The sequence below is a fragment of the Narcine bancroftii genome, chromosome 1, assembly GCF_036971445.1.
Source record: "Narcine bancroftii isolate sNarBan1 chromosome 1, sNarBan1.hap1, whole genome shotgun sequence".
NCBI classification, from domain to species: domain Eukaryota; kingdom Metazoa; phylum Chordata; class Chondrichthyes; order Torpediniformes; family Narcinidae; genus Narcine; species Narcine bancroftii.
Window position 1 is genome coordinate 383,656,653 of NC_091469.1, and position 14,100 is coordinate 383,670,752.

Below are 14,100 nucleotides of genomic sequence, written 5' to 3' on the forward strand. Positions count from 1 at the left end.
GTTAGAGTGGGGGGTTACATTGATCAGGGACTGCTCCATCACCACAAAAGGACAGTCTGCACTGTTGCAAGACACTTTTTATTTGCACTCGGATTACTGAGAATATTTATTATATCTCTTGTGTAGTCATTGTCTCTTTTAATTTGATTCAGTTTACACATAATTTTTCTGTACAAGAATGTTTGGCTCCAGCAAGTTAAAAAAAATCAAGTATAGCATGGAAACAGGTCCTTTAGCCCAACTTGCCCATGGTGACCAAAATGTCCCACCCGTACTCATACCCACCTGCCTGCGTTGGGCCCTACTCTCTGTAAACCCATCCTCTCTATTGTCCATCCATTTTTTTCTTATATATTGCAATAGTAGTTCAATTTATCATCACCTAACTGTGCAAATATAACCAAATATATAGATTTAGATATAATTTTAAATTATATACCTATCTATAAAAATGTTTTGGAATTATTTACTCAGCGATAGGAATTCCCCTGCCTGGCAGTCCTTATTGTAATGCTTATGTACCTCCTCCTTGATAGTAATAAGTCAAAGATACTGTGTGATGGATGGAAAGGGTCCTCAGTAATTCTTTCAGCCCTAATGCTCCCAATGAATGATGTCAAAAGAGTAAACAGAGATGCCAATTATCTTCTCAGCCTTTTTGATGATCCTCTGTATTGACTACTGGTCTGATGCTTTAAAGCTATCATACCACACAATGATGCAGCCTCCTGCCTCAACCATCTCCTCAAGTAGCCCATTCAATAAATTCACCCCACTTCAGTATAAAATATGTTACACCTACTCTGGACAAAACACTCCTTTCACCCAATTTATTCTCATGATTTTGTACACCTCCATGAGTTCACCCCTCATCCTCCTGTGCTCCAAGGAGCAAAGGAATAAAAAGGCCTGCTCGGCTTTTCCCAATAGCTCAACCTGCAATGTATGCGACAATAAACTCATTCTCTGCTCTCTGTAAGGAGTTTGTAGGTTCTCCCCCTGTCCATGTGGGTTTCTTCTGGGTGTATTAGTTTCCTCCTATGTTCCAAAGACTTACAGGGTTAGTAGATTGATTGGTAACATGGGTGATGGCCAGAAGGGTCTGTAAATGTGTTGAATTAAAAAATAAGTTATGATTTCCTAGAAAACAGGTTATCACTGTTCACCATATCATAGCCCCTCATTGTAGACCACAAAAAGATCCCCTCTGACAGCAGCTCTAGTTTTTCCATTCTCTCATGATAACTCATCCTCCTAATCCTGTCAACCACTTCATAAACCTCTCTGTACGTTCCCAACTTTGTCGTATCCTTTCTGTAGCGAGACATCCAACACTGCACATAGTGCTGTAGAGGGTTGGGTGGGCAATTGCAGGACTAACCTTGTCCCTTCTGTTTGCCCTAGGAGAGAGGCCCTATAAGTGTCTGACTTGTGAGAGGACCTTCACCTTGAAGCACAGCCTCGTCCGTCATCAGCGCATCCACCAGAAGGAGAACATAGTGGTCAAGAGGCAGCTGGGGGCCGTCGAGGACGATGACAGCGAGAGCGACGGCCAAGTGTCCGACAACGAGAGTGAGACCGTCACCAGCCTGAGCCTCAGCAACGACTCACCGCCTCCTCCAAGCTTGGCTGGGAGCCCAGCCGGCAAAGTCCCTGAGCGGAGTGCCGCTCCCCAACTGGTTAACGGTATGAGGCAGGGGACATTCCTTATTCAAGGCAGTGACCAGGAGCCAATGAAGGGCCCGGAGAAGGTGCTAGTGGGCGCCTCAGGCTCCACGGACATCATCCAAAACCTGCTGGGGATGCACAGCGACCTGCCGATGAACCATGTGCGCAGCTCAGTGGAGTCTGCCCCACGCCTCCTGGGAGTGGAGTAAAGCCACACCCAAGGACTCTAGGTTTGCTCACCCGCTGGGTCGCAAGACCTTTCAGGTCTGACCTCAAAGCACCAGACAGGGCAAGGGCACTGCTCTCCCACTCGTGTGGCAGGGCAGGCTATTATGATTCATCCCTGGTGCTGCCCAAAGCCTTAAAACACTGGAGTTCGAGGAATCCAGTGTGACCCTTACAAACTGCATATTGTACCTTCCAAGTGCCTTACTACCTGATAACTGCGCGTGTTGAAATTCTGTTAAAGTTGCTCAAGTATTCAATAGAAGTAAACACATTGCTGTGTTACAAAATACAGGCAGCGGCCTTCTCAGAAAGATCTCGGAGTATAAAATTCCTTTACAATACAATTTTTAGAAACCTGGTTTAATAACAACACCTAATTGTGGGGCATCCGAATGCACTTGGGTAAACTACACTTAGACTCTTATTGAGGAACTACTGAACTAAGTCTTCCATTATGGCCTTACAGTGAACAATCACACTGACAATCTTTGGGAAATTGATCGTCCAATGATCAAACTAACATGGGGCAAAATAGCAATTCTATTCAGTTTTTTTTACTTTCAGCAAAGCAAAGACCACTTTGTTCTACATTTACAATGTGCAGAACAATGGAGTCTTGTTTTGTGATTTAGATCTTTAACATGTAGTTGGAGACAGTGCAACTTCATAGCTGTCATTCAAGGAGAATCCCCTCCATTCTGATTGTGCATTTGTGTTGCTCTAGAGACAAGCAAATAACAAGGAAGATGAAATAAATTAGGAGCAGGGTTTGTTTTTGTTAAATCTTATATCAGTAAAACATTCAATAATTTAAAAAGAAGTCTGCACAGTATATTTTAACACCACTCCACCTCAGTGTTCTGGTGGGGACAAGCCATTAATTGACTCCATAAAACAGAATTGTAGCGAGAGAAATAAATCTCCCAGTGTCAGGCAGAGTGTGTTCTAGCAATGATCACTATTGATTTCAAGCTTTATGTAGTATTCTCTCTGCACCAACAATAGTTTTTATATGGCCTTGCCACATTTTATTGGTATTTCTATTAGTGGATTTTGATGTTTGATTGAGGAATCTGTTAACTTTCTTTTCAACAACTGTGAAAAGGAAAAAAAAATCCTTTTGGCTGAATTATGGGTGAATCTTAGATTAGATTGCATGTTGGAACTAATTTGTCTATCAATTATTTGTAATTTTCACCGTCTCTCTCAGGGCTTTTTAAAAAAAATTGCATATACTAAATCCCTTTTCTAGTGTTTCAAATTTCTTCCACTTTAAGGACTTGAAGATGAGAGACAATTCAATCACTACACGAAGCACTGGATGGTGAAAGGATATAAATGGTTTACAGCTTGTTCAGACAAAGAGTGAAACAGCCATTTCACTGCACCATGATTTAAAAGCTTTTATTTTATTATCAAAGGTTGAGTGAATTTTTGTCTATTTTCAGAAGGAAAAACTTTGAGGGGAAATAAAAGAAATAAAGAGTAATGCATTAATCCAGAAAACATTTTTTTTTTAAATCCAGAATCCATATTTTTTTGTAAAGGGAACCTTTACTGCTGCTAAATGTTATGTACACATCTGGTTTATGCTACATGTACAGAGAATCACAGAGTTTTGGTACTTCCAATGCAAAATTTATAGCTGTTCTGTATCAAACCATCTAAGCAATAAAATTATACTTGTTATAGCTATAGCTTTTTGTCCATCCTTTCCAGTATCTATCTTCAGAAGTTGTAATCCATTTTGCTTTCACTCATTGGCTGACACACCACTGGGTTATGACAGTTGCAACTTGTTGTATTTATTGTCATAAATGTTGCAATAAACTTGTGGCAGAACCTGGAGTGAAATTTGTTTAGTCATAGACACAAGTCAACAGTGGTCGTTTCCCAGTTTCCTGCTTGTTTCAGAGTGGACGGATGCCCTAAATCAGCATTGTATTGATTATCTGGGATCGGTGCTCATTCATGCACCTCTGGACCAATAGAAGAGAATGGAAACAGTTATGTTGATGACACTGAAGGAGGCTATTCAGGCCATTGGGTCCTTGCCAACACTTGTGAAATCCTTTCATTCCCATTCTTCTGCCGCTCTATTTTGTGTCCATCAAGGGCTTATCCAATTCCCTTTCCCTGACTGTGGTCAGATCAAGAGAGTGCTTGTCGTTTGTGCTGTTGCCACGTGGAGAGAGCCTAGTCACTTGTTCTGCGATGCTGAGTGCAGTTGCATTTCCTTTTGAAGGGAAACAGAATCACATGGCCTTATTCTGCTGTGGGTTAAGTGTGTGCACTTAGTAAACTAGAAGTGTAACCAGAGAAAATGAGCCTGCTCAGATTCAAACTCCTGGCTAATGTTAGTTGTTACCTCACTGTAGTTAATGATGTGAAAGCATTCTGAGAGTAAAGTGGCTTGGTGACCAAATTTACAAACAAATGATTGGGGTCAAGAAATACAAAAGCTGAATCTTGAGCAGACAAAGAATTGCTGGAGGAACTCAACAGGTCAGGCAGCATCAATGGGTAAAAATGGTCAGTCAATGTTTTGGGTCAGGGCCCTTTATCAAGAGTAAGATAGAAAGGTGAAATTACATATAAAGGGGGTCTCAGAGCATAAGACAGGAAGGGGTTGTGAGCGGTGGAGAGACAGACAGGGAGAAACATAATGGGGGTAATTCTTTTCTAAATTTTCTTCCCCACCCCCCCAAATGGTTTCACCCTCTCTCAACCTCCTGTCCTATACTCACTTCTGTCCCCCCCCCCCCCCCCCCCAGCTTCTTTACCCTTTCATATATGTAATTTCACCTTTTCTACCTTAGTCTCAATAAAGGGTCCCAACCTGAAAGATTGACTGACCTGCTGAGTTATTTCAGTTTTTCTTTGCTGCAAAATAACAGGGGTCACCTGTTCAGCCCAGCGATTCATGCTGATACACAATGCTGTTACAACTTCCTGTCCATCACCTTAGAATATCCCTCCAACATCCTGCCCTAGTTTATGTAATGATGTGTGGCTGTGAATCTAATTTGTAGTACATAACAAGCTGTGAGAGGCGCTGGACAAAGTGCCGACTCTGTCTGTCTTCCGGTAGACAAAGTTAAAGAATTTCATGATTGTTACATTCTAAACGTAGTATTATGTGACAATAATGCAACCTTTACCTTTAAAAGTAAACCAATCCTTTGAAGTTAGGGGGCTGTGTGTGATTATACACCAAGCATCTTCTCACTTAAATTTGCCCTGGATCAGCCTTGTTCCAGTGAAAGATGTTAAAGGTAGATAGCAGATAAGAACTGTTCCCTTGCTAGGATTTCTTCTTCTTGTGCACAATTAAAATTCCCTTTGGATGATGTAATGAGTGTCACTGTACTAATGTAAAACTTTAAAATATAAATGAGGACTTGCACATTGGCAGAGATCACTTCTTCCTATTCCATTACAGTCAAGTTCTGCTCTCCGGCTATGACACTTTTTCAGTGTTCAACCTCCTCAACGCCCAGGCCACCCAGTGATTCATGCAATTACTGTGTATATAGCCTCTTTCACTCTTGCAAGTGATCCCAGGAATTAACAGTCACTCGGCTTTTAAAATATCTAGTGTGAAAGCAAAATCAACTCAACGCCGGCGTCATATGGCATCATCTCATGCCGGCATTCCAATTAGGTAAGTGTAAAGCGGATAATTGCATTGTGGGATTGAAATGACCCAAGTTGTTATGTGAGTGCAGGAACATAAAGAAAAAAAAGATTAAAATGAAGGTATAAACCTTACCGTGGGAAAGTCACAGTGGGAGAGAGAGAAGAAATAAATAGCAATAGTGGACAATTATTAAATATTGTGGGAAAATTGGTAGTGCTATAGCACACAATTTATAAAGAACATGGGAAAAAGCAATGGCGGACCTGACTTCCCGAAATGCTGTGTGGCAGAGAACCCCTCCATGAATGCTCTGTGCATGCAACTGGGCATACAGCCCTTTCTCTGTCACATGGAATTCTGGGAGGGCAGGTCCACCATCATTTTTTCCCACGGTCTTTATAAATTGTGTGCTATAGCGCTACCAACTTTTTCAGCCTGTTTAAAAATTATCCGCTATTGCTAGCACTTACTCCCAGTCCCTTATAAAAGTTTATATAGGTTGGCACAACAACAATGGGCTGAAGGGCTCATATTGTGCTGTACATGAAGCTTAATTATATTATAATTAGAAATGATTAATTTTGTTCAAACATAAGATCATAATACATTGAGAAGTATTTAGGGCAGGTCCAACATCGCTCAATGAGTCATGACGTCACCAGTAGAAGATAGAAGACCTAACTCCGGGGATGGCTCCGGAGTTCAGTGTCCCAGTTAGGAGTGGTCAAGTGTGAAAAGCTAAACCCCCATTCCTATCCCAGGACACTGAACGGCCAATTTCGTGGGATGCAAGTGTGAAAGGGGCTTATGAAATGGTGCAAAATTACTGGTGAAAGCAGAAGAAGGAATCTAAATGCCACAGAAAGTTGTCCATCTCAACATCCCTCTTAACGTGCCCTATCCATTTAGGAGTCCAATTTTTCTTAAACAGTACCTCCCTCAACCATTCCTCCAGCAGCCCATTCCATATACCCACCACTCTGTATAAAAAGGTTACCCTCAGGTTCCTGTTAAATTTCTCCCCCCTCACCTTAAACCTATTCCCTCTGGTTAATGATTCCCCTATTCTAGGCAAAATAGACTCTCTCTGTTCATTGGATATTTTCCCCTCATGATGAGATCACCCCCTCATCCTCCTGCGCTTCAGGAGTAAAGCTCTATCCTGCTAAACCTCTCCCTATTGCTCATTGTAAATCTTTTCTGCACCATTCTCCAGCTTGACAACATCTTTCCTGTAGCATAGTGTCCTAAACTGAATATAGTACTCCATTAGGACCTCACCAATGTCTAAAACAACTGCAACATGACCTCCCTACTTCTATACTCAGTTCTCTGACTGATGAAGCCAATGTGCCAAAAGCGTTTTTGACTATCCTATCTACCTGTGACACCACTTTCAGGGTACTCTGTCCTGTACTTATGCCATTTCATAATCCACCAACCTGATTGAGTAAGGAGATCACCAAAGAGCTGGCCTGTTCACTCAATCCTATATCACGATGTAATATTTGCATTTTAACCAACCTCCTACAAAGAAAATCTTACAAATCCTAGATTTACAAGGGCTGGTCTGATGAAGTGAGAGATAGGTTGGTGACAGCAGAATTTCAGCGGTCATAGGGTATCAAAGTCTCTATCACTCAGGGACTAGAGTAACAAAATCAATTTGGATTTCTATGTTGCCTTGTCACATCCCATTTCAAACCATTCCACTTTATAGTCATTGAGGCACTTCTGAAGCATTGCAGGAAATGGTGCCCAATTTGCACACAGCAGATATCCAGATATCACAATGCGACAATCAGCTTTTGAATGGCAATGATCAAGAATTAACTGCAGGGTACGACTTTGGGCTGTGCTGCAAGATTTGTCCCCCTTGAGGTAATCAATCAGGTCCCGATAATGTTCTTTTTAAAGGGTCACACCTCCAATAGAGTGGTTCTACTTCGGGTCCACATTGGAATTGCCAGACTAAGAGTGAGTATCCCCTCCAATTTTATCTGTGGCACCAAGGGGTCCAGGTGAGTGGATTCCATTATATTGGCCAAATGGTTCTACCTGTTGGACCAAAAAAAAATGATCTGGAGGAGCTCAGCAGGTCGAGCAGCATCAGTGGAGTGGAGGGAGTTGCTACAAATTCAGTTCAAGATCCTGCATCTGGGAGCTTTAGAGAAGGTGCAGAGGAGATTTAGCAGCGTGCTATCTGAATTAGAGAACATATCTGTTGTGTTTGAACAGTATCAGATTCAGTAGGTTCACAGAGACAAATCTGGACATGAGTGTTGCAATCAAAAGTAACTATTGAAGTTGACTAAATAACTATATAGACATTCACTCTGGACGCAGGATGGACTCCGATGCCAGTGGTGCCCTATCTTATGCATGCTTCCGCACATGTGAACACTTCACAGCCAGAGACTTTCAAACACACTCCTGATTCCCTGTACCAACGGGGGTACGGCTCTGTGCAAGCACTGATCTATCACAGTACTACAGCTCAACTTAAGTGTAGTGCACACCTTACCCACGACTCCTCCAGTGATGTCCAGGGCCTGGACCACAAGACAGAAAGAAAGAAATGTGCTATGCATCATTGTTTTATACTGTTTTGAACTGGGCACCTGGCCAACGATAACATGGAGTCATTTAAATGAGCCAATGGTAAGGTGTGTACTAATGGGTGGCCAGAGTCCAACCCTTGATTGATAGGTGATGCAACTTCCAAATAAGTTACAGACAGGGGGGGGGGGGGGGTGGTCACATGACTCTCCGCAAACCACAATGTTCCAGAGAGGGAAACCACGTGTTCCTCCACAATCCACATATCACAATGTCTTCAGAAGAGTTGTTGAGTAAGCTGGGGCCTTTCTCATTGAAGTAACAGAGCCTGTTGATGAGAGGTGACTTAATAAAGGTGTATAAGATTATGAGTCACAGCTGGCACCTTTTTCCCAGGGTGGCAATGGCAAACACTAGAGGACATCTGTTTAAATTGAGTGGAGGGAAGTTTACAAGAGATTACAAAGGTACTTTTTTTTTCACAATTTCAAGGAATGTCTGGAATGCATTGCCAGCAGAGGTGGTAAAATAATAACATTTTAAAGACTCTTAGGCACATGAATGTAAGAAATAAAATAGAGGGTTGTGGCCTGTGAGGGAAGGATTAGATCAGTGGGTCTCAACCTTATTCTTTCCACTCACATATCATTTTAAGTATTCCCTATGCCATGTGCTCTGTGATGAGTAAGGGATTGCTTAAGGTGGTACGTGGGTAGAAAGAAAAAGGTTGAAAACCACGGTTTTAATCGTACCTAATTGACCCGTTATGTACACGGTTTCATAACTCCAAAGGAAATGGGCCAATGACCATTTTTCTCAAGCAAAATATTTCTGTAACAAATGGGTCTAGAACAATGGTTCTCAACCTTCCCTTCCCACTCACATACCACCTTAAGCAATCCCTTACTCATCACAGAGCACCAATGGCATAGGGATTACTTAAAGAGGTATGTGAGTGGAAAGGAAAAGGTTGAGAACCATTAGGTTAGATTGATGTGGCATGGGTTTACACAGCATCATGGACTGAAGGGCCTGTGCAGGATTCTACAAGATCCTCTATGATTTTTTTTATTTGCTCCATATTCCAGCATGTGGCATCTCTGTTCATTTTAGTGGAAAGGATGGATGGGTCCTAGAGAGCAACTCTCCAGAAGCATGCATTTCAAGGGAAGGAATTCCAGAGTTAGGGGCTTGGCAAGGAGCAAGTGATTAAACAATGCAGGAAGACAAGCCTTGTGGAATCCAAAAATCTCAGGGAGTTGAAGGTTTGGAGATCAGAAAATCAGTGTTAGATCTGGAGAGATTTCAAAGTGAGCATAAATTTTTTTTTAAGTTGTTGGACTATTTGCCACATCAGCGCTGAACAGTTCACTCTCTGAGCCAGCATTTAAACAAATCATCCAACAGGGAGGGGGAAGTTCCTACGGCATTTGAAATAATGGTGTATTTGAGAAATTTCAAAAGGCAGATCCAGATAACAATAATGCAATAATTGAACCTAATCATATAATCATTTACAGCTGTAATCCTTCTGCCTGAACCACACAGGGGGCTGGCTACGTGCTTCATTTTAATAATTCTGAACTGTATTTAGAATAAACCATACCATAAGGATCCAATTCTTGTATATTTCACGTTCTTAATCCATTATTTCAGTTGCAACTCTTTTCAGTTCAAATGACAATGAAAATATTTTATTTTTAAAATATTCTATGTGCAGTGGATAGGCACGTGCACCAGTGAAGGATTAAAGTTCAGTGTTGCTTTAATAAAGACTTGGATTCCCAGAACACTTTTCATAAAATTAGTTGGACCCAAACCTCTTTATGGACTTTATGATATTAAACAAACTTAAACATTTCAAGTGCGCATAATATAAAATAGTGGAATGAGCTCCTTAGGTGAGATTAATCACTTACCAACGGAATCACTTCTTCAGAGATGAACACAAGTGGTAAGAATTATATCAACACAACTTCCAGGATAATACTGCCCCTTTACCCACAGCCTTCATTTGAGAGCTGGGTGGTCCAGTGGATTTATTAGCTATAATAGTTTATTTCACTTTGGGAATGGATCTGAATGGAGGCCTGTACCTGCATTCAGTGGAACAGACCATTCATCTGAAACAGCCTTTGCTAATATTTACTTAAGTTGGCTGCTGCATTTCCAAACCCCATTTCTGGTTGTAAGAGACTTTAGGAAAGCAGGTCTTCAAAAGCAACCATCTAAACACAAGGATTTCCTGTCCACCTTAATCGTGCATGAGGACATTAATCCCTAACTTATATCATCTTTCTGCCTTTTCATTCAACCTTGAGTGCTCTCCTAATCGTTCCTGTGGGTTGCACATGCCAGCCCTCATTTAAAAAGGGCTTTTCTCTCAGTCCCAACTCACAGGTTAGATGACTGTAGTTAAGTTTTTAAATCACAGATTTCTGCTGCAGAGTTGACTACTGTACCTCTCAAGGAATTTTGTTCAACAAACAAGATATCCCATTTGCTGTGGAATAATCCTTTGCTTTAGCAGTCTTGGTCCTATAATACAGGCCTTTCACTGGAACAGGTGTTAATGGTGCAGTTACAGGAATTTTTGTATTAGGCCTTAAAAAATTTTATGGACGGACAAATATAAAATCAGATGATTCAGCAAAGCACTTAATAGGGAAAAAAAATGGAGAAATTATATTGAGATAAATTGAGGAAAAATTGATCTTCACAGAAAACAGAAAAAGCTCCTGTAAATAGCTGAGGATGAGAGATGAAAAAAGTTAGAAGTGGGGTAAAACTCTGGTAACTCTGGTATTTTACTTACCATGTAAGGCACTCAGGGTGGGGGAGGAGGTAGAAATCAACATAGATTTATGGAAGGAATAAACATACAAACTCAACCTTGATAGTTTTAAAAACACTTCAGGCATGGGGAAGGGAAAGTTTATCAACTATCCTATCCATGCTCCTCAATCTGTACAACTTAATCAGCTTCCGATGTTCCAAGAAAAGAAGGGTTGTTTCCTTGTTTTCAAGCTGTTAAACTCAATGATTGCAATGACCATTTTAGAATTCCCACATGCTACAAGCCATGTTCTGAACACAAACTTGGAGAAACTCAGCACACCATACAGCATCCATATGAAGTAAAGGATAACTGATGTTTCGGACCTAGACCCTTCATCAAGGTATGAGCAAAACCAGGTAGGCACCTGAAAAAAGATGGGGTGGGAGGGAGAAGAGGAGGAAGGAAGAAGCAGGAGAGGAGCACAGGCCAGCAGGTAAGAAGTCATTGGTGGATAAAGATGGGAGGGTAGAAAAGAAAAAAAAAAGTTGAGAAGTGATAGGGGAGAGGGGTCCTCTCTGATAGAAGAGGGGAAGGGAAGTAGTGGGGAGCTGGAGAAAATAAGACAGAGGGATAGGTTAAGAGTGAGACTCCAGGGAGGGTTTAACAGTGCTTCTCAACCTTTCTCTTTCCACTCACATACCACTTTTAAGAGAAACCCTACACTATTGGTGCTCTGTGATTAGTAAGGGATTCCTTAAGGTGGTATGTGAGTGGGAAGGGAAGGTTGAGAATCACTGCTCAAGACCCAATTGTTAGAGAAATATTTTGCTTGAGAAAAATGGTCATTGGCCCATTTCCTTTGGAGTTATGAAACCGTGTACATAACGGGTCAATTAGGTACGATTAAAACCGTGGTTTTCAACCTTTTTCTTTCTACCCACGTACCACCTTAAGCAATCCCTTACTCATCACAGAGCACATGGCATAGGGAATACTTAAAATGATATGTGAGTGGAAAGAATAAGGTTGAGAACCACTGGAATACAAGAAATTGTAGTTCCAATTTTTACTTTGCCTCAGTTTCACAGTGGATGAGACCACGGACAGGCACGACAGTGTGGAATGGTGCGTGGAATTAAAGTGATCAGCCACTGGAAGGTCCTTGCTATTGTAGCAGACAGAATGAAGGAGCTCAATGAAATGAACTTGAGGAAGCCACATCAGGAGCACTGGATGCAGTAAATGACTGCACTTGGAAGGAATGTTTGAGGGCCCCGAATGGTGGTATGGGAGGAAGTATGGGTGTAACTGTAGCATTTCTGAACTGTCATGTGCTTAGATTTTAAAAATGTTAAAATGTTACTCAATTTCTGTTCCTATCCTTTCATTCACAGCTTTGGACTAGAGCAGTGAAACTGTTCACCTACCACCATTGCCCTTTCTCATTGAAGCACTTTCACTCAGCAAGGGCTGCATTGAGACCGCTACACACCAGAATATAACATCTGTTGAGGTTATAACCAGAAGACTAGATAATGGCAAACTATGTGTTGTGGTGTACTTGAGGTTTTCAGATGACCTTTGATAAAAGATGCCATATCATTAATCTAAAATCAGTGCTTCTAATGCTGGATGTAGATGTCACAGACGAAGATGGGGGGAAAAAAAGTGGGAATAAACTTTTGCTATTGGGAGGTTGCTAAGGGAGTGCTACAGTGATCTCAGCTGTTCACTGGATCAGTCATTTTTTGGCAATATTTTATTTATCATTTTAAATATATTTAACAATCAACAATCATACCAAATACAAAACATCAAGAGAACACCTTCCTCCACCCCTCCCATCTATGTCTTATTATTAGAAAGAACGAAGAAAAAGAAACACAAAAAGCATCCCATTGTGTCAGTGTGTACAGTACAACATGAGACAATAAGACCACAGTGTTAAAATCTTTACAGAGGTTTACTAGCTAGACAGTAGCGATTGTAACCCTATATTGTGAGGTACCTATATGCGCTAAATAAGGCTGCCAGATTTTTAGGAAAGTGCTATATCCCCTCCTGAAATTGTATGTCATCTTTTCAAGTGGGATGGATCAGCGATTTGACAAGGAGATCGAGTGCAATGTATTCAAATTTGCTAACGATATATGTGCCAAAATCAGCCAACTTGGACATTTTGGATGATTTTTTTTCAATCTTTTTATTAATATTTCATAATATACACAACATAACAATAGAAACACAATTAAAATGGTATGTCCAAGTCTACATAGTACAAGCATCATAAATGCCAGAGATAAAATGTGACCTATTAGAAATAATTCTAAAAAAGACAGAGATAAAGAAATAATTAAATATTATATATTTTAAAAACTAACTAATCTACTAAATTAAGAAAAAAAAACACAAACAGCGGCCTATTCTGAGGGTCTGTCAATCAGTTTAAAACATAGCTCTGGTCCACACCTATAGATAACAAAAATGGAAAGAATTATATTATACCTGGAAAGGAAGTGTTAATAGAATAACACCAATTATAACCCATGAAAGTAATCAATAAATGGTCTCCATGTTTCTTCAAATTTAGTAGTTGTATCTAAAGTACAATTTCTGATTTTTCTCTAGACATGAGAAAGCCATTGAAATAATGTAGGAGAATCAGAATCTTTCCATTGAAGTAAAATGGCTCTTCTAGCTAATAGTGTTGAAAAACCTATAACTCGATATGCAGAAGGAGGTAAACAACCCACATCTGTAATTCCAAAATGAGCAGTTAAGGGATCAAATTGTAATTAAATAACCAGTATCATTGATCAAGTTCTAAAAATCTATCCAAATTTTTTCTAATATGGACAGGACCAAAACATTAAAATCAATGAAGCCACATCAATATTGCATCTATCACAAGTAGACCTTGTATTTGGAAAGATACGAGCTAGTTTATCTTTAGACATATGAACTATTTTAAACTTTATTAAAGAATGATGTGCACTAATTGATCCCCCATGTTTCAGGACACGTTAGTTGAAGTTCCGATTCCCATGTTTGTCAAATATTATCCATGGGGACTTCTTTCTTCTTCTTTGGCTTGGCTTCGTGGACGAAGATTTATGGAGGGGTAATGTCCAGGTCAGCTGCAGGCTCGTTTGTGGCTGACAAGTCCAATGTGGGACAGGCAGACACGGTTGCAGCGGTTTCAAGGGAAAATTGGTTGGTTGGGGTT

The 14,100-nt window shown here is 40.6% G+C and overlaps 1 protein-coding gene and 1 long non-coding RNA gene across 8 annotated transcripts in view; both read left to right on the plus strand.

Moving 5' to 3' along the window:
* Positions 1-3,738, plus strand: part of rreb1a (ras responsive element binding protein 1a) — a 237,238-nt gene extending 233,500 nt beyond the window's left edge. For all 7 annotated transcript variants that reach the window (XM_069913519.1, XM_069913521.1, XM_069913520.1 and 4 more), the window contains one exon: positions 1,405-3,738. In XM_069913519.1, the coding sequence (XP_069769620.1) occupies positions 1,405-1,877 (473 nt within the window). In that variant the 3' untranslated portion in view covers positions 1,878-3,738. The remainder of the gene's footprint in view (positions 1-1,404) is intronic.
* Positions 3,739-8,427: 4,689 nt separating this feature from the next.
* On the plus strand, positions 8,428-12,487 carry LOC138751353 (uncharacterized). The gene is made up of 3 exons (XR_011349858.1): positions 8,428-8,562; positions 11,157-11,274; positions 12,269-12,487. It is a non-coding gene; the product is annotated as an uncharacterized lncRNA (long non-coding RNA).
* The last annotated feature ends 1,613 nt before the right edge of the window (positions 12,488-14,100 follow it).